This window comes from Sycon ciliatum, chromosome 4 (assembly GCF_964019385.1).
Source record: "Sycon ciliatum chromosome 4, ocSycCili1.1, whole genome shotgun sequence".
In the NCBI taxonomy this organism is placed as follows: domain Eukaryota; kingdom Metazoa; phylum Porifera; class Calcarea; order Leucosolenida; family Sycettidae; genus Sycon; species Sycon ciliatum.
The window spans coordinates 13,710,897-13,730,793 of record NC_088646.1 but is presented as its reverse complement, the minus strand read 5'-3'; the positions used below and the strand labels follow the sequence as shown (position 1 = coordinate 13,730,793).

At 47.4% G+C, this 19,897-nt stretch overlaps 2 protein-coding genes across 2 annotated transcripts; both read left to right on the top strand.

The window, feature by feature from the left end:
• Positions 1-959: 959 nt before the first annotated feature.
• On the top strand, positions 960-11,752 carry LOC135814599 (rab9 effector protein with kelch motifs-like). Its single transcript, XM_065327747.1, has 17 exons — positions 960-1,115; positions 1,234-1,340; positions 2,446-2,533; positions 3,313-3,401; positions 3,958-4,104; positions 4,595-4,646; positions 5,002-5,108; positions 5,837-5,928; positions 6,074-6,143; positions 6,658-6,746; positions 6,911-7,007; positions 7,451-7,463; positions 7,712-7,796; positions 9,150-9,247; positions 9,515-9,587; positions 10,020-10,124; positions 11,276-11,752. The coding sequence occupies exons 1-17, from the start codon at positions 1,048-1,050 to the stop codon at positions 11,381-11,383; spliced, it is 1,488 nt and encodes a 495-aa protein (XP_065183819.1). The 5' UTR covers positions 960-1,047; the 3' UTR covers positions 11,384-11,752.
• Positions 11,753-13,262: 1,510 nt separating this feature from the next.
• Positions 13,263-19,252, top strand: LOC135814598 (disco-interacting protein 2 homolog B-like). Its single transcript, XM_065327746.1, has one exon. It carries the CDS (start codon positions 13,557-13,559, stop codon positions 18,411-18,413), a length of 4,857 nt encoding a protein of 1,618 aa, XP_065183818.1. The 5' UTR covers positions 13,263-13,556; the 3' UTR covers positions 18,414-19,252.
• Positions 19,253-19,897: the final 645 nt, after the last annotated feature.

Genomic DNA, 19,897 nt, shown 5'->3' with positions numbered 1-19,897 from the left:
ATCATCAAAACACTGGATCGACACAAAATCATTTTGACATTATCTTCATCTTCTAGTGAAGAAGTAACAGTCACTGCTTGAAACAATTTCAACGGAAAAGAACTGCGCTGCCTAATCCGCGTCATGAAAGGCCGTCGGACAGCAGCACAGCACGTCGTTCTGAGGAACGGAAGTGGAGCATAGGCATAGACAATATTTACGACAATGGTGTTGTTGTGCGCCAACATCTCTGCGCACGAGCTGGCGCAGCAAGAAAGGCCATCGAGATCTGCGAAGAGAGTCAGCCACCTGGAAGAAGTCATCTTCAATCAAACCTTTTCAATTTGCCTCGCACGGGCTTGAATCAAATTTCGAGAGAAGGTGGGTTTTTTGAACGCTATAGTCGATCCTTCAGCGGAACATTGATCGGTTTTTGAGCTACTCTTGGCTAGCGAAGGAGAAAAGAATGAACTTCGAATTACAAGGATAGCAACTCAATCTCACTTCGAAATAAGCGTTCAAAGGACATAGCCAATGTACTGTAAACAGCTCTTCTGTACGAAGACTGGGTTCGAATTATCCAACCGGCGCACTTTTCGTACTTCGAATTATGCATTCGATTTTGACTTGAAGTGACTTGCAGAAGATCGGTACGACGAAAAAGTTCGAATTACACGGAATGTTCGAATTATACCGTATTCGAATTAGAGGGAGTCTACCTGTACTACTAGTAGTACTAGTAGTAGTAGTACTACACTACTACTAGTGTAAAGTAACAACTCACCAGATCAGACTGCGGGCCATCCGCCGGACATGCCACGCTCGCGCCGCAACATTATGCCGCGCCGGTAAAATAATTACCTACACTACGGGCTACAGTCAGTCAGACAGTACAGCTGCAGAGTGCAGTATACTACAAAAGGTGCATCCATAAAAATGAATCATAATCATGCATGATTTCGATCGACCCTGCCGTCGATTACAGTCATGGCCTTTTCATGACTATTCCTCGCATGAGTGCGAGCTTGAGCTGAGGTGTGATAGGAGGGGTGACCGGTGATTGTGAGAATGGCGGGTCGCTCTCCGAACAGCAAGTGGCTGGCAGCGGCAGTGGATGGTGATGGAGTTTCTCCTAGGTAGGGTTGGACGCGCCGCTAGCCTAGCTATGGCAATTAGGAATCCGGGCACGTGCACTGGGTAAATGGGTGTGCGCTGTCGACGTGCGACATTGTGCTATGGCTTGCGTGCTTACAGCTTCGGTCTAGCTGCTTGCTTGGCCAGTGATGGATTCGTTTACTGCTTTGGAGGAACGTCCAATGAAGATGAAGCCCCTTATTTTGAAGGCTTGTTCCGATTTCAGGGTAAGGCATGTGGTGAGCCTGCAGTGACTCGCTGCAGAAACCAACTGCCTACATGACATTGTAGTACAGTAGTCTACATAATAATGTCATTGTACAGCTGACTGTACTCGTTATACAAGAATCGCCACTCATACATGTACAATGTACATTGTATAAGGACCATGTCATGCACCTTTCTGGAATACTTCAGAAAAGGAGAGAAAGGAACTTTATACAATGTAGAGAATGATCTTGACATTCATTGTGCAATATCCGCATGCTAACCAAGGTTTTGTCAACGCCCTTTCTCCATAGACTAGAATAGAGACACGTTGATGTTCACGCGGCCGTATCATGCCACTAGTTTTTGGATGGTGTTTACCGTGTGTGCAAGCATGTGTGTGTTTGTGTACATGTATGTGTGTGTGTGTGTGTGTGTGTGTGTGTGTGTGTGTGTGTGTGTGTGTGTGTGTGTGTGTGTGTGTTTGTGTACATGTATGTGTGTGTGTGTGTTTGTGTACAATCATGTGTGTGTAGTGTGTGTGTGTGTGTGGTATGTGTGTCAAAAACCTGCACAATGCAGGTATGCATGCAATGACAGTATGTACACTCTAGTATGCAAATACGGAAAAACAGAAGTCCGAGTATGCAAAACAGTTGATTGGCAGTGCTGTAACCCCCAAGATTGAAATAGTTTGGACGTAACCATATGGGGATTTGTTCACCACAGACCCAGGATACGTCTGATAGTACTTGTACATGTTCAGTGCGCACTGCATCATTTTAAAATGACATCAACTTGAAACTCTGTCGGGACGACACTCATATTAGAGTTGCTCACTCTTGGGGGTTATGTACTCTTGATCATAATGAGTAGGTGGGAAGAGACAAGCCATTACTTGCGGCCTCCGGTGATGTGAGCTATTTTTGCCGGATTAATTTTATCGTCTGTTGGATACTGTACTGTGAGGACTCCAATGCAATCCAATGTTGTGTATTTACCGCCATTTCGCCAAGTGTGTTTTTACTGCTACCACCATCTCTATACTAGTATGTATTGTCTGTGTTGTGTAAATGGCTAAATGTAATTATTTATATTGTGTGCATGCCTGCATTCCGCAAACAGCCACGGCTGGTGATAATACTATTCACTGGGAATCAGTGAAGACCACTGGCTACACTGCTCCACAAGGCAGGGAAGGGCATGGGCTCATGTAAGTGTGATTTCACTCGGTGTCACTGTGTACATGATATGTAACACATCCCCTTCACAAGGGATAGCTATAGCCATCACATGTCACCAAGACTACGGCGGGAGTACATCAACCCCAAAAGAGTGCAACTCACAAGCATACGCTGCTGTCTTACACTGAAAGTGTCATAAAAATGACAACTTGAAATTCTGTCAGGACAGCAGCCTGAGCCGTTATGGAGTTGCACACTCTTGGGGGTTATGTACTCTTGGCATCACCCAGAATGACATTAGCACCAGGGCTCTCTACACTCATACCTATGTCATTTCACACTTAGCCTTCACCCATACTTTCTCAGTTTAAAGAAATATCTTGATTCGATCTCCTTCATCAGTTTTTTTTGTTATTGCTGCAAGTGGATTGAGTCAAGTAATTTAGTTATATTCAAACAAAAACCTGTCACACTCCATGATGAAACAGCGAGTAGGTGAGGATAAAACTTGTGCTTAGCTTGTACTTATAAAAGTGCGAAGTTTTTCTAGTGTCTTGTCGTCCACCTGCTGGTGCACTCCGTATCTTCCAGTGCCATGGTGTGGACACTGAACACGTCACCCAAGCACTTCTTGTTTTGAAGCCGGAATGTTGCTCATCAGAATTTGACCTTTCTGCGTATAGCCGGAACAGGTGACAGAATATCCGATGTGCCTGTTGACTGGACGGAACTTGGTGGCTATGAATGCTTAGGGTTTGTGTTGTCTATAGTGTTGCCAATTGTGTTTCTATTCCGTTTGCCATGGTAGGTCAGTTGGCCGGAGGCTGTATTTGCTGGGAGGTACCACAGCTGATGAGGATGGAAAGTTTTGTGACAAAGTCTTTGCCTTCAACATTGGTCAGTAACAATAGGCGCAGTGTTTGTATGCATCTTCACACATGCGCTATGCCATGCACTATGCCATGCACTATGCCATGCACTATGCCATGCACTATGCCATGCACTATGTACAATCTAGTACTATATACTAGGTATCGCCATTTGCGGGCACTTCTCTCCTGTGCTCCTTCATCTCGGTACAAGGTACATTTTGCTCAAGTTCATTTCAGAGATGACCTCGGCATTGGTCTGCTGCATCATTACTACACAATCAGTGCCTATTAAAATTGTTCTGGGGGGGGGGGGGTCTGTACTTCTGATATAACTAGTTATGCATTGCATTCCCGTGTAGTATTTGTAGTACTAGGCATTCATGGCAACTGCATTTAGCCATTTGGTTCCTGCAGAGTGTGCCCGTTTGTGTCCAAGTACCAATTTTCTACACTGAGCATGAGCCTACTTGAGGAGTACAAAGTGTGCTGGTATTTGCAACCAGCTCAGTCATGGTTTGTGTGAAATCCTTCTCATCGACCTACTGCACTGTACTTTGAAATGTCACACTGTCCTTTAAAAGATGACCTATCATGGGATGAAGTCAGTGTATCCGGTACATCTCCTACCTGCACCAGTCCATCTTATTGCAACATCGGGGAGAAGGTATTTGTGTTTGGCGGCGTCTTCGACGGAACGGCAACCAACAGTGTGTACATGCTCGACACAGGTAAAGTGTGCGTGCGTGTGTGTGCGTGCGTGTGTGTGTGTGTGTGTGTGTGTGTGTGTGCAGTGTGAGGTATGAGCATGGCTGTGATCACGTGACCACGTCTGGATCAATTCATCACGGCACCAGTGTGCTATTGTACATGTATAAGCAGACCTGTGGTCACGTGACTACACTGTAGGTCTGGAACAACTCATCGTGACACCAGTGTTTTGAGCAACCGTGTGCTAGAAATTCACTCACAGTTTGCCACACAATTCCATGCAACATATTTTTCGACAAGGAGTGCTTGTACATGGGGTCTGAGTAGCGTACTTGCATATGGTTGCATTTTGCATAAGCCAAATTGTGGGCGCAGCACCCCACTATTGGTACAGTATTTCATATCAATGCGAACATGCAGAAACTATTCTGTATTGAATTTTAGTATTAAATTTTACGGAATATTGATGTTTATATGAGGTCGCCTCTTGGTCTGCATTTGTGTTTACAGTTGGATTAAAATGGACTCTACTGGAATGTGCAGGAACTTCTCCAGCGCCGCGGTAGGTTTGTCATGTATTTTAGTATTTTTAGAGCTAGCTGCTCGAATGCGGTGAACATGTCTGTTCATAGACAGTATTGGCATAGCCTACAATGATAGACACACAATGTGATCGTGTGTGCACGTGTGTGTATGTGTGTGTGCCTGTGTGTGCATGTGGGTGAGTGGGTGTCCATGTGAGTGTGTGGGTGTGTGTGTGGGGGGGGGGGGTGATATAGAGACAGGGAGACACATTTAGAGGGCTGGAACCACAATACTGTTTACTTCCAGAGCGAAGTGACTTGGTTTTACAACACAGGTGGGAAATACTTGCAGTACTCATTGTTTCCTGTTTTTATATGAATTCTCTCTTGTAGATGTGATCATGCAGCATGTGCTGCAGGTGATGGCGTCAGCCTGTATGTCTACGGTGGCTGTGGTGGAGAGGATCTCATCTTCAGTGATGTACACCAGCTGGACACGTGTATGTTGTGGTCACTAGGTCATGTTCATTTACTGTAGGTTTGCTGAGTGCCAAAGGTCCGCGGTGTTGTGTGAATATTCCTACCAGCAACTCCCAACAGAAAAGACAATCTATTTTCCTGAAGAACCTTTCAAGTTTCACTGTGACATGCTGTAGCACACTTACCCTCATTGGTAGTCTAGATCTCTAGTGGAGATCCAGTGTGTTAATAGATTGCTATGGTGTTAGACTATTCCACTGGTCCTCCGGTTCAACCACTTCCCTCACCAGCTGGTGGACATAGATTCACAACATGAATGTTTCATGTCAGTCTTTAGCTGCTATCACCAGGCTTCTTATGTCGTCCATACGAGTACAGTTCATGTAGCGAGGCCGTGAAATGGTTTCCTGGCCACCAGGCCGCTCTGCTGCATTCAAGTATCGAAGCAGAGCATGAATACTACACTGGATTCTCACGCACAATCCGGAAGGGTCTGCAATGGAAACACTTGAAACAGCTAGTCTGGATATACCTCCAGCAGTGAGGAGACCAAGGACTGACAATACGACACTATGAGACAGTGCATTGGAGTTCTGTTTAGCCAACAATTTGCTATTTCCTTCCGGACTGTCACTAAGTCACTAAGACAGTGATGTCTTAATAGTGCATGTTTTCTAGCTGTGCAAGTGACTGTTGTTCTCCCCCCCCCCCCTCCGATATGCATGTGTGTTGTTTTCTGACTGTTCAGCTACCCTTACATGGTCCCAAGTGGACGCAAGTGGCAGTACAGCCAGTCCTGGCGCTAGGGACTACTGCACCATGGTACCATGTGGGAAAGAGGTATGTGTGTGTACTGCTCACTGCTCACTGCCCCGCTCACCACTCACAGTCACTCTGCTCACTGGTTATTGGTAACAGACTGTGCCATCGTTTCACATGGGTCATTGTGCGGGTATTGCCTTTTTCTTCTTCTTTTTTCATCTAGGGACTTGTTGTGTTTGGTGGGTCGAGAGATGAGAAAGCCGTCGCTGAGACTTACTATCTGGATCTAACCAGTAAGCCGCTAACCGAGACCTATGTCAGCTGGTAAACACCCTATTTTGCTTTCTATAAGCCTGGCCATTATTGGCTCTACAATACTGTCCACGGCATTTGTTCCTTTATGGAATTGTGGCCCACGGCACATGTCCAAAAGTTCGTATGTATCCTTCCAGAGTTAGCTGGCAAAGTTATTTTCTACATCCCATGTGTATGATTCATACTGCTCTAGCAAAGCTGGCCGCACTGCTTGATGAGTAATGATTACTCATACATGAAACACTCAACTTGCAGACTGCAGTTTCGTTTGCTTTCCTTTTCTGTGCAGTTGCTGATAGTGCTACCAGCTCAGGCATGTAGACAGGATGGCATGTGAAAGACGTTTCTTGTTGTTGTTGTTGGTGGTGGTGTGTAGTGTGTAGTGTGTGTGGGGGGGGCACTTCAGGAAGTATTTAGTGTTTCCTGTTGTCTTAAATATGCTGCTGCTGCTGCCGTTGTTGCCATATTGCATCTGATACTTCTACTGTACAGAGAAGCCTCGAGAATGGAAGATGGTGGAGGCAGAAGGTGATAGCCCTGTTGCTCGCTTCAGCCATGCCACTGTTATGTGTGGCAATATGGTAAGTGACTACTAAGGCCGAGCGCTCCGCACACACTACTTTGAACGGTACATGTACATGCCGCATGTGTACGACTCGTATCATGAATGTACTTGTACATGTAAACATTATGGTCACGCCTCTTTTTCCTTGGTGTTTTTTTGTCTTTATTTGTTGGCCGGCAGATGGTGGTCATTGGTGGTACGTGTTCCACTGATGATGGTGAAACAGACAAGGATGTCAACGATGTCTGTTTGCTGCATTTCCCTGATTTGAAGATAGGTACGTACAAGTACTAGTAGCAAATAGTATCTGCTGTGTGGATTTGATGGATAACAATGGTCTAAGTGCTTTCATGCTACTTTGTGTTGGGTCACATTTCCTTCACAGTGCTATTAGTATGCAGGGAGACCATTCGTTAGTGAAAAGTTGCCTTTGAAAGCGATTAGTTAACTTCTTTACCTAGTGAAATTAATCAGTGAAACTGACCGATCCTAACAAATATGACTGCTGTTCAGTTCATTCTTTACACGGTCTGTCTTCTCTCCATAGCCAGTCTTCTTTCCGCATCCTGTTTTCTCTGTGCCATTCTCTATTATTCTGCTTTTGAAAGGTTATGGAGTTGTCATTCATTCTCGATTTCCTGTTTGTTCGTCTTTTTCCTCTTTTTTGTTTGTTTGCGGCTTTTGCCTATGTTGTCCTCTCTCTCGACTGGGAAAATGCAGATCAGAATGCCAGGTAAGCATCACTGCTACCGTGCACGTGTCCTAGCAGAGTTAGGTGTCCATGCAATGTATTCCGGGAAACCGGCAGTGTTCAACACACAACCGGCCTGGCATGTTTCAGGCTAGAAGTATTATTGCACACTGTGTTCGGTATGAACTGGTTGGTTGTCTTCAGACGCCGGCACAGGCGTGTTTTGGTCAATGACCAGCCACTGTTTTTTTAGTTGGAAGCATCTGATGTTCTGTGCTGCTGTGTTTTAGTTTTGAGCCGACAACACTGCCAGTCAATCACTATACAAATCCACCTCAGCCAGCAAGACGCCGTGCCATCCCAGCTCCAAAGCTGGTAAGTTGTGTGGCTATTGGCTTGTGTTAGAGTTGCCTTGACTCTCCAGGCTATGTGGTGATAGCCTAATATCTCTATGTGGTGTTAGCCTAATATCTCTATGTGGTGATAGCCTAATATCTCTATGTGGTGTTAGCCTAATATCTCTATGTGGTGTTAGCCTAATATCTCTATGTGGTGTTAGCCTAATATCTCTATGTGGTGTTAGCCTAATATCTCTATGTGGTGTTAGCCTAATATCTCTATGTGGTGATAGCCTAATATCTCTATGTGGTGTTAGCCTAATATTTCTATGTGGTGTTAGCCTAATATCTCTATGTGGTGATAGCCTAATATCTCTATGTGGTGTTAGCCTAATATCTCTATGTGGTGTTAGCCTAATATCTCTATGTGGTGTTAGCCTAATATCTCTATGTGGTGATAGCCTAATATCTCTATGTGGTGTTAGCCTAATATCTCTATGTGGTGATAGCCTAATATCTCTATGTGGTGTTAGCCTAATATCTCTATGTGGTGTTAGCCTAATATCTCTATGTGGTGATAGCCTAATATCTCTATGTGGTGTTAGCCTAATATCTCTATGTGGTGTTAGCCTAATATCTCTATGTGGTGTTAGCCTAATATCTCTATGTGGTGATAGCCTAATATCTCTACACAGAGGGTGTGCGCCTTAACCTGCAATCGCAGTGCTCAAATGCCCGGAATGGGCAGAGCGTAGTCTGATGTTGTCTGATGATTGGTTTTTGCCATGAAACTCTGAGTTACAACAAAAAACAGCCCTATATACTTCCTTTTGTGTACCTCTTGCGTAGCCTAATATCTCTATGTGGTGTTAGCCTAATATCTCTATGTGGTGATAGCCTAATATCTCTATGTGGTGTTAGCCTAATATCTCTATGTGGTATTAGCCTAATAGGTAGATGTGCATGGAGTAGGTAGTACTGCTCAGTCTGATTGCAACTATGGTTTTTCTCTATTGCTTGAGTGCCAGACAATGGATTTCCTAGGCATTGACTAGCTTAGTCACGACATGCCAGGACCCGCTATGGCGTTTGCGGATATTGAACAGAAGTTGGCAGTTTGAAACTCCGTGGGAACGATATGAACTTGACACTTTGTTGCACATTAGTCTTGGTTCTGAGTGGTCTTGGATACAGATCTTGTTTGCGACGTTTGCTCAATCAGTTGAAGTGTTCACTTATTTTAACTTTGTTGTTACATGTCACCGTGTAGTAGAATTCTGTTCTGGCCTTGAAGTGTCCATTCATCAGGTCCACTGGCAATCACTTCTCCGTTTTGGCCTTCCTGTCTTATGCTAGTGCTCACTTACACTGCTCACTTTATCGGTTGCAGGTCACAGCCCGTGATTTTGAGGAAACGAAGCAAAACATTGTGAAAAGCATCGCGGAAAGCTTTGATCAAATGGTGGACAGCTATTTGAAACTGGACCAGTAAGTTGGAAGATCTGCTCTCTCCCTCTGGCCTTCCTTCCCATCCAACCTTATTTTAAAAGACTTGAGAACCACGCTTTTTTAAGTATTGCTGATGCATCTTCATACTGCGGCTCAAACTTTGGAAGATATTTAGTTTGCCCCACTTTGAGACGTACGTTTTCACAATTAGTATACATGTACATGTAATTGCAACTTTACGCCGTTGAGAAACATTTGTTTCTGATATGAAGACTTTATCTTTGCTTTCCCATTTCTATTGTACAGGGAAAAGGAAACGCTGCGACTAGAGAGGGCTGGATTGGAAGAGGATCGTCGCCAACTTGAAAAGATGCAAAAGGTACCGAGGGATCTTATTAATGGTTCTAGTTTGAACCCTTCGCCCGTTTTCTTCTAACCGCTGTTCCATCTACCTACTGGTACCCCCCCCCCCACTTCAGTTTCAAGGGAAGTGCTCGAGTTCGATTGGGAATGTAGGACGAAGGGAGTGTCCGAGCTTCCTTGCCTTGGACCAAGACCATTCGACTCGGACAGGTCATTGCAATGGATGTTGACACGACGTCACAAGTCAGGGTTTCATGCAGGGTCAGCAATCATCAGGTGACTAAAATGATAGAGAAACTACAAGTACCTGGATTACTCCAGTTCGATTACTCCATGTCACTGCTCTGCCTTCAGTATTGTCAGTATTGTGCACCTTGGCCTGTTTTTCAGCAGGTTTTCACTGCGTTATTTTGGAACCGTATAATTTGTTTGGCTTGCCATCTCGCAGGAACATGAAGAGCTGTTTGAGAAGCAGCGCACAAGTAATGAGGAATGGCTAGAAGATCGTCGAGCTGAGAATGACAAGGAAAGGCAGGCCATTGCAAATGAGAAGGTATGTGTGAGTGTGTGATGGAGACAATGCAGCTTTAGTGCATCTGATTCCAGTTGCTTTACATATCAATTCTTAATGTTACAAATCATGAATGAAACGATCTGCAGCCTACGCAGGGCATACTCTTTTCTTTTTGCACTCGGCAGTAGATCTGAGACTGGGTAGTACGTAACAACTACTTCTTGGAAAACGGGATGGGGCCATTGGGGGGGGGGCACACTTTCACATGATCCTGGAGATTGTTGATCACCATGTTAGATGACAACCTCCAATGACACTAACTCACATAATTCTATGGGAGGGAATGGTTAGAGATTATATCGTCCATTAACTAAACATTCCGCTTCCAAGCAGGACTTGAACCTCGTACCCTCTGTTTCTCAATCATGGTCTTAGACCATCCCACTATGCCTGCCTGCTTGGAAGCGGAAGGATTTTTTCCAGCCGTGCTGCGACCCACAGTTAATTGGGAACTCGTGGCCTGGCACGAGGAAACCATGGATGCAGTGAATGGGATTTTCGGTCTTTGACCACATGCTGGTGAGCTGATCTACTCACCTCCCACCGCTTTAGGAGCTGCATCTGCGCCTTGATCCTTGAAGGGTGGTGGCATTCCTACGGATGCGGAAAACTCGGCCTCTACATAATTATAAAGTCACCGAGTCTCACGCGAACCGTGAGTTTTTTAAAACTAAACATTGGCTCATTGTGAGTGATATAGGTACATCTTAGTGGGATTGGCAATCCATTCGAAAAGTCTGAAGAAAAAAATTGACTGCTACCACCAGGGCTCGAACCAGGACCCCCGCTTATGGTCAGCGATGCTCTACCACTAGGCTATGGTGTAGTAGTCGTCCAGCAGTGACCGTTCTACATTTTTTGAAACTCACACCTCAGTCTGCGAATCATTTGCAAAACCGGCAAAACACATGTAGCCTTCTTGGCTGTATAAACGTTAGTGAGTCATGATGAAACCCGGGCCCCTAGAGGTGACACTGCGTACACGCCTGCGCGGCCACCCCACACTTGATAAGCGTCCTATGCACAGACATTCAACACAATCGCCATACTGATTTGCTGAACTACTGCCGTTTTTCTCATCAGAATGCTTCACCCTGCTTTCTGTCCTGCTGTTTGTCTTTCAATCGCAGGCGACACTAGCAAAGGAGAAACAGCATTTGGAGCAGGAGCGTGAGACCTTTGATCAGAAGAACAAAAAGCTTGAGGGCATTATGAACCAGTTCAAAGGAATTGGGTAATGGCTTCCTTCTCAGTCCTTACTGATCTGATATGTTCTATCTTCTATTAAAATTTTATTTAGGTTTTCAATTTATCCTTGTCGAATCCTTCGAGTCATTTTGTCCAGCATGCAGGTGCTGGCACTCAGCTCGGGGAGTGTGTCTGTACACGTCGGAGCAATCACAATGCTCACAGCAAAGATTTTTTAGGAGTTCTACATGCGGCTGTTGCCTTTTCTGGGTTTTCTTTCATCGCCGTCAGTGTCCGCATTGTCTCACTTGGTTTGATTGTGTGCTTAGAATGTCTCAGTCTAGAGCCTATTGTTTCTTTTCGTTTTTGTTCTTCGGTGTACGATTTGTTGAGCAATCAAAGTATGACTGGTGACGTGATCTTCAGCGACTGGAAGTTTTCAGGCAGGTGTATTGGGACTGTCACTGCTTTCAAGTGGAGCTGCATCTGTGCCTTTATCCGTGGGTGTATTGGGACTGTCACTGCTTTCAAGTGGAGCTGCATCTGTGCAGCCTTTATCCGTACAGGGTGGTGGCGTTCCTGAAGGCCATTTTCCGCAAACTCTAACACAGCCACTTTAATGCACGTTTAGGAAACTTCACTTCTCAACTCCAACCTCCAAAAATGGTCTCTTCACTGCGATTCAAATTAAAATCCACATTTAATACAGTCAACTTCGCTAATAACGACTGTGGATATAACGACAATTCGCGAATAACGACATAATTTTCATGCCCAGAGCAAAATCCCATCCAACTGTGACACATATAATGAGACTTCGGGTACAACGACACTTCGCGAATAAGGACACTTTTCTGAGGCCCGCAGAGTGTCGTTATAAGCGAAGTTGACTGTATACCACATTTTCGAGCCTGGCCCATCATCAGGGTAATGTTATTGGGGGCTGTCTCTAAAACCACCGAAATGCTACCGTGATTACCCCTGAAACCTGGCAGGTCTCTGACATCGAAATTTTGCAACACAACGCCGACCAGCGCACTTAGCTAGCACACATCGTTCTTCAGGCACATGATTCTTGTGATTCATTTGGCCTAGCTAATCTAGCTACAGCATGAACCACTACACTACCAGTGCACTGGTGCGAAATAAAAGGACACCGAGGTGTCAACAATGCAGGTCACGGTTCGTTTGTCATGTGCCACTCGCGCGGCGACCTGGTCCAGCTTTGATCTGCGTCAACACGGATAAATCAGGTAAATAAAATACTATGTAGTATGTAGCAGGTGCGAGTTCTGAGTAGATCTACGAGTGGAGTCGCGACTGGCGGGTGGCGAGTCCTTGAGGCTTGACTTCTTGCATGTGTGACTCACACCTCGCACGGCACCACCAAAGCCTCAGTCCAAAGGTCCACCATCAAAACACGCGACGCCAACACGGTCGGTGGAGCGGTGAAAATCCGTTTTCACGACTCCGTGTAAAAAATCATGCCCAACAATGCGACATTGATCAATGTTGTATCACGCAGGCACAGCTAGCTAGCGAGCCTTTGCGCGAACAGACTCAATACATGGCAATGGTAAACAGACAGACAGTCTAGTCAGAGATCACCGTTCCAGAGCCTAGAGTCGACTGAAGTTGTACTACTACTAGTACTAGTACTAGTAGTCGTAGAGATCACCGTTCCAGAGATAAGACGAGTACTGTAGAGTGTTTGCATACAATCATAATCATTGTGCGGATGTAGACTAGTATGTTGTGGTCAGTAGACTGTAGAGTGTAGTCCATGCATGGTAGTCAGTGTAGAGCGAGTTCCATGATCCAGTGCACCGCAAGAACTCACGCAGGCTATGCAATCACTACAATGATCATGATGATGTACATGCATGCCAGTGCACTAGTGCCAGAGGCAGAGTCCCTGCAAGGCTACATGCTTCAACATAGAGCTGCTAGCAGAAGTCGAAGCAAAAAATATTCTGCAGACTGACTGAGCGGCAGGACTGCCCAGCTCAGTATCTGTCCGGCAGCGCTGGAGCGCTAGCTAGTAGCTGCAGCCGAGAGTAGCACTAGCACTAGCAGAGCAATATTAGTTCTATGAATGATTTGTCCTGGTAGAAAGTCTGGGTGTAGAACGGCAGTGTCGTGGCGCTGTGATCAGTGTCCTCTGGCTGCTGCTCACACTGCTTCTCTAGGAAGTAGGACACCAGCAGCCTAGAAGAAGAAAAAATGTCGTCGGGACTTCCACCATCGGTGCTGAAGCAGCTGAGTGACCTGGACCTAGAGTTAGCCGAGGGAGACATCACACAGAAAGGCTATGACAAGAAGAAACAAAAACTCCTCGCACCGTATCAAGCGGCGGCTGCTGTGCACGCTTCTCCTGTAAGCGATACGAACGAGGGTCAGAAACATGGCAGCGTGGCGTCCGCAAGATCATCGAATTCTTCTGCTGCTAGCGTTGGTGCTGCTGGCGTAGATTCTTCAGCAGCCGCTGCCAGGGCCACACAGGAATCTCCATATCGAATTGACATGACCCAGTCCCGAGCAGCAGCTGAAAGAGCTGCAGCTGTGCGTCAAGCTTTGGCAAAATTTCAGGAATCGCAGGAACCAGTTATGCCCATGGCTAGCAAGAGAGCATCAATGTCGGTATCTGGCAGTTCGGCCGCCACCTCGTCAGCATCAACAGCAGCAGTGTCAGCGAGTGGAGTAGCTGCTGGTCAGTCCTCAGCGTCACGAGCTGCAGCTGCTGCTGCTGCATCAGTTGGCTTACAGCGAGCTCTAGGTCCTTCATCTGCCTCCCCCAGTCCTTCTCAGGAGTCACCCCCTCCTGTTCAGCAACAGCAACAGTTCATGCACCGGACAACACCTACTGCCGGACAACAAGTATTACCGCAGCAAGTCCCCACCACCAATGCTGCCGGCCCTGGTAAGGCTGCCACACCACAGTCCTTAGCAGGCCGGCAGCATCAACCATCAGTACGGCCGGGTGCATCCGCTGCACGTGCAGTCGATAGTGGTGGGAATAGCGCTGCTTCTGTTGCCGCTGCTGGCAGTGCCGCTGCACAATCTGCTCCAGTGTATACGGCTAGTAATGCACCAGCACCTGGACCTGTTGATTTGGGAGACACCAAAGTGTCGGCGAAGATCCAGCAGCTGCTCAACACGTTGCGGCGACCGAAGAAGAATCGCAAACCAATAGAGCAATACTTCGCTGATGACCAGAAAGAAGATGCTCCCGCAGACCCCAATGCGCCAAAACCTGCTGGACCCATGATGTCACCATTTAGCAGCGAGCCACTACAAGTGGACTCCAGCATGCCGCGCAATCTAGAGGCTGCTATTCAGCGCTACGCATCAAAGAACAATGGCAAACTTCCTGCCATTAGCCAAGTTGAGCCGAATGGAAAGATTGCACAGGTGCTGTCCTACGGCAAGCTGTCATCACGTTCCTTGAAGCTGTCCTTCACTCTTCTCAACAAGCTATCCAACCTGAAAGGTGTTGACTCCAACCTCAAGCCTGGAGATCGTGTTGCTATCATCATTGGTCACAATGAGCCAGCCGCCTTTTCAGTGGCTTTCTTTGGCTGCCTGACAGCGTGCGTCGTTCCCGTCGCCATTGAGCCCCCGTCATCACGAGATGATCCCGGTGGACAGCAAATTGGATTTCTACTCGGATCACTCGGCGTTACTGTTGCCATAACAACCGATTCAACGCTACGTGGTCTTCCCAAGGACGAGGGCAGCCATCACATTGTTCAGTTCAAGGGATGGCCTCGTCTGACATGGCTACCACTCGACAGTGTGTCCAAGCCTCCTAAGGACTGGAACCCACCATCCAGGTCTCCACCTGATGCACCGGCGTATGTTGAGTACACGGTGGATCGTGACGGTGCAGTCATGGGTGTATCTGTGGAGCGTCAAGGGCTGCTTGCACACTGTCGTGCTCTTCTGCAGTCCATGCAGTACAGAGAAGGCGAGGTCATCGTTTCGGCTGTAGAGTGTCATCGACAGGCTGGCTTCTGGAATGCTATCTTGGCTGCTACATATGCGGGAATGCATACCATCTGCATTCCGGCCAACCAAGCCAAAAGCAACCCGCTACACTGGCTACACACTATATCGAAAACCAAGGCAGCATTCACCTTGGCATCATCTGCAGTTCTGGGTGCTGCCAGTTCACGTCTGCTGAAGGAGCTGCAGAACACCAACCTAGAGAGTCTACACGCACTCATCATCTCTGATGGAACAAGTCCATGGTGCCTGGGTGCGGCTGATTCCTTCCAGCAAGCCTTCAGCAGCCGTGGCTTCCAGCCGGATATGTTCTGTCCGTGTGCGTGCTCATCAGAGACCATGACACTGTCGCTACGCCGTCCAGGTCTGGGTAGCAGAGCTGCAACCGGTCGTGGTATCATGAGCATCTCAGGCATGTCCTATGGTGTTGTGCGTGTCGAGGAGCAGATCTCGCTCAGCTCCGTCACACTGCAGGACCTAGGTGTGGTGCTGCCTGGCTGTCGTGTGGCTGTCGTGCACCACAGAGGTGCACCTGTACTCTGCAAGACGGATCAAGTCGGTGAAATCTGCGTCAGTGGCGTCTCATCCGGCACGCAGTACTGGGGTCTGAGCGGCAAAAGCAACCATGTATTCCGTGTACAGCCTGTCAACGATGCTGGCCAGCTAGTGGGCTCCGAAATGTATGTGCGCTCTGGACTTCTCGGCTTCATCGGTCCGGGCGGCCTCGTCTTTGTCTGTGGAACCATCATCGGCTTGATGGAGCTATCCGGACGTCGTCACAACGCTGATGACATCATGAGTACGGTGCTAGCTGTTGAGCCTCAGCAGGTTGTACACCGCCAGCGCATTGCCGTCTTCTCTATGTCGGTGTACCGTGAAGAGCGTATTGTGGTTGTTGCTGAACAGCACCCACTATGCACCGAAGAGGATGCCTTCCAATGGATGACCAATGTTCTGCCGGCTGTGGAAAGCATCCATGCGTCGCATCTCTACGGCTTAGCTCTCGTCCCGGCAGGTGCTCTTCCCAAGCATAGTGATGGCGGTGTTCATGTCACTGAGGCACGACAACGCTTCATCGATGGTTCGCTCAATCCAACATCACTGCTCATGTGCCCGCATGCTGCCGTGCTCAATATTCCCGAGCCTCGCAAAGCTGCTGCGGGCAATGCTGCTGCTGGTGTGATGGGCGATGCCATTACGGGTAACCGCATGGCCGTTGCCGTGGGCAAGCAGCTAGAGCCAATGGGTGACGAGCGCGATGCAGCTGGCCGCTACCAGTACCTGAGTGAGGTGCTGAGATGGAGAGCACAGTCCAGTCCAGATCACATACTCTACACAACTGTCAATGAGAGAGGACAAGCATCCAAGACGCTCAATTGCAGCCAGCTACTGAAGAGAGCTGAGCGTGTTGGAGCGTACATAGCCGACAAGGCTAACCTGTCATCAGGTGATCATGTAGTGCTTCTCTACCCAGCTGGCTTCGACCTGATCATCGCATTCTACGCTTGCCTCTTGTACGGCTTCATCCCAGTTGTTGTTCGGCCGCCAACATCCAGCACCGGCGTCAGCAATTTGCCAACAATACGTATGATCGTCGAAGTGAGCAAAGCCGTTGCTGTTCTCACAAATCACCCCATTCACCGCTTCATGCGTTCACGCGAGGCTACAGCCATCGTTGATCCCAAGGCTATGCCACCTATCCTGGAAACAGACGATGTGTCACGCAAGAAGGTCCAAGCTGCGTATCGGCCTCCGACTGCTGAGATGCTGGCATACTTAGATTTCAGCGTGTCTACCACTGGTGTGCTGGCTGGCATCAAGATGTCACATTCGTCTGCTACTAACCTGTGCCGTTCGCTGAAGCTGAGCTGTGAGCTGTATCCTGGCCGTACGCTGGGTCTGTGTCTCGATCCCTACACTGGTCTTGGCTTGGTTTTATGGTGTATGACGGGTGTCTATTCGGGACATCATGCGGTAATCATCTCACCCACTGATCTTGAAACCAATCCATCACTCTGGCTACAAGCCATTAGCCAGCACAAGATCCGCGACACATTCTGCTCCTACTCTGTGATTGATACGTGTATGAAAGAGCTGGGCACAGCGCCTGTGCTGGAACAGCTGCGTGACAAGCAAGGTGTGGACCTGAGCAGCCTGCGCAACTGCGTGGTAGTGGCGGAGGAACGTCCAAGAGCGGCGCTGACAACAGCTTTCTGTACGCTCTTCCAGCTGCTTGGGTTATCACCCCGCTCCGTCAGCACAAGCTTTGGCTCGCGGGTCAATGTTGGTGTGTGCACACAAGGAGCATCGCAACCAGACCCAGGCAGTGCGTACGTGGATGTCAGAGCCATGCGAACAGATCGTGTTGCTCTACTTGAGAGAGGCTCTCCAAACTCTCTCAGTCTGCTTGAATGCGGCAAGATCCTGCCGGGTGTGCGAGTGGTGGTTGTCAATCCGGAAACGCGTGCCCCGTGCCTCCAGAATGAGATTGGTGAGCTATGGGTGTCTAGCAGTCATAATGCTAGTGGTTACTTTGGTCTGCCCAGTGATGTCAATGACCAACTCACCACTGAGCATTTCCGGGCTAAGCTGTCAGCAGGAGGGTCAGCGAGTGAAACCTTTGCCAGATCTGGCTTCCTGGGCTTCATCAGACATCATGAAGGCAGCAATCGCTCAAGCTCAACCAATCTCGGGGAGGTTGGTTTTGACTCGCTGTTCCTAGTCGGTGCCCTAGATGAAGCCCTCTCCATCCGTGGCTATCGCTATCATCCCATTGATCTGGAAGCAACAGCAGTACGGTGTCACAAGTCCATTGGCGAGTGTGCCGTCTTCACTTGGACCAAGCTACTTGTAGTGGTGGTGGAGCTGTCAGCACCTGAAACAGAGGCTCTCAACGTTGTGCCAGTTGTCACCAGTGCTGTTCTTGAAGATCATCAAGTCGTTGTCGGCATTGTGGTGGTCGTCGACCCTGGCTCTATTCCAATGAACACAAGAGGTGAGAAGCAGCGAATGCACCTCCGTGACCGCTTCCTTGCGGATGAGCTAGATCCTATCTATGTTGCTTACAACATGTAACACGGGACTGATGCAGCATGTTGCAATGCGGTGCTGCTCCACGGAGTGTACACACGGAGGCGGCGACCAATGCACACAGTTCATGGCATCATTGCTAGCTGATTAAAACACTCCTACTTGAATGTGTGCCACATGACAACAGTAGCTACGGCGGGCTACCGTATTGCTTTGACTGTAGTGCCTGTTGGCTGTACTGCAGCTTGCGGTCGGTATCTTCGTTTCATGCTGTACTGGCTGTCTGCTTTTGACGATATTGAAAACCTACTTTATGTACTAGAGCTGTTACCATAATGTTTTCGGTTCACTGGTCTGCAGATGTTAAAGTGCAGGTTGTACACTTTTTTGGAGCTGTGTTTATTGTTTAAAAAATATTAGTCTTTCCGAACCTTCTCATGGGGACTATTCCAAACACGGCACATTTCTTCAAGTCTTGCCTATTGTTTATCTTCCAAATCGATTCTCCCTCGGTACCATGGTATCATAGTTCGAATAGTCTCCCTACTGGCATGGTACCATAGTTGTTGCATATCACTACACAGTGTTTAGATAAGACACATGCAGGATTTCTGTCTTGTGCCAGACTTTTTAGAGACATCGCATTTCAAGCTACCAAGTATCTGCACCACTATCCGTTTTCCTTTGCGCAGAACAGCAGCGCATTCCTTGCCTGAAAGTCCTATCCCTGCCCTCGGTTTAGTAATTAGTATGCTAGCCTAGTTTAGAACTTTAATTTACTGTCATTTATTGACTACTTGGCTACGTCTACCTCAGTTTGCCTTTGAGGATTGCATCTGGTATTTTTTATCACTTAAAAAAAATCACTTTAGCCAACGCCATCACTACACTGTGCTATGAGCAGTGGATCAAGGTTCACCCAGTGCCGCCCTACACATTATGGCATCAAGAGACTTATTAATAATTGAAGTTATTATTTAGTATATAACCTGGGGTTATAATACTCTTGATGGTATGTGTAGGGCTCCCTGGGTTCACCATCCTGTTGGTATTTTTCACTAGCCAGGAGTGCTGTCACTTGTGCGCGCGTGTATGTATGCATGCACAAAACTTGGCAGCTAGAACGTCCTACTTATGTGTGCATGTCATGTATTGCATTTTGGTTTGAAGAATTAGGAAGTAATGATAGCTGTTTATCAACATACCATGATACAGTCGCGTAGCACCAAGAGTATAAGCCAGTCAAGCCTATCGTGCATTCCTTTGGGGATACAATATTGCATGTGAGAATATGCTCATCAAGGCACTGGCTCCACATGCACAAAACTTGGCAGCTAGAACGTCCTACTTATGTGTGCATGTCATGTATTGCATTTTGGTTTGAAGAATTAGGAAGTAATGATAGCTGTTTATCAACATACCATGATACAGTCGCGTAGCACCAAGAGTATAAGCCAGTCAAGCCTATCGTGCATTCCTTTGGGGATACAATATTGCATGTGAGAATATGCTCATCAAGGCACTGGCTC

Excerpts from the sequence above, each read along its gene's own strand:
- LOC135814599 (XM_065327747.1), top strand. The coding sequence starts at position 1,048 with ATGGCGGGTCGCTCTCCGAACAGCAAGTGGCTGGCAGCGGCAGTGGAT. Across the intron at positions 4,647-5,001 it reads GGAACTTCTCCAGCGCCGCG|ATGTGATCATGCAGCATGTG; the intron begins GTAGGTTTGTCA and ends TCTCTCTTGTAG. Across the intron at positions 5,929-6,073 it reads TGGTACCATGTGGGAAAGAG|GGACTTGTTGTGTTTGGTGG; the intron begins GTATGTGTGTGT and ends TTTTTCATCTAG.
- LOC135814598 (XM_065327746.1), top strand. The coding sequence starts at position 13,557 with ATGTCGTCGGGACTTCCACCATCGGTGCTGAAGCAGCTGAGTGACCTG.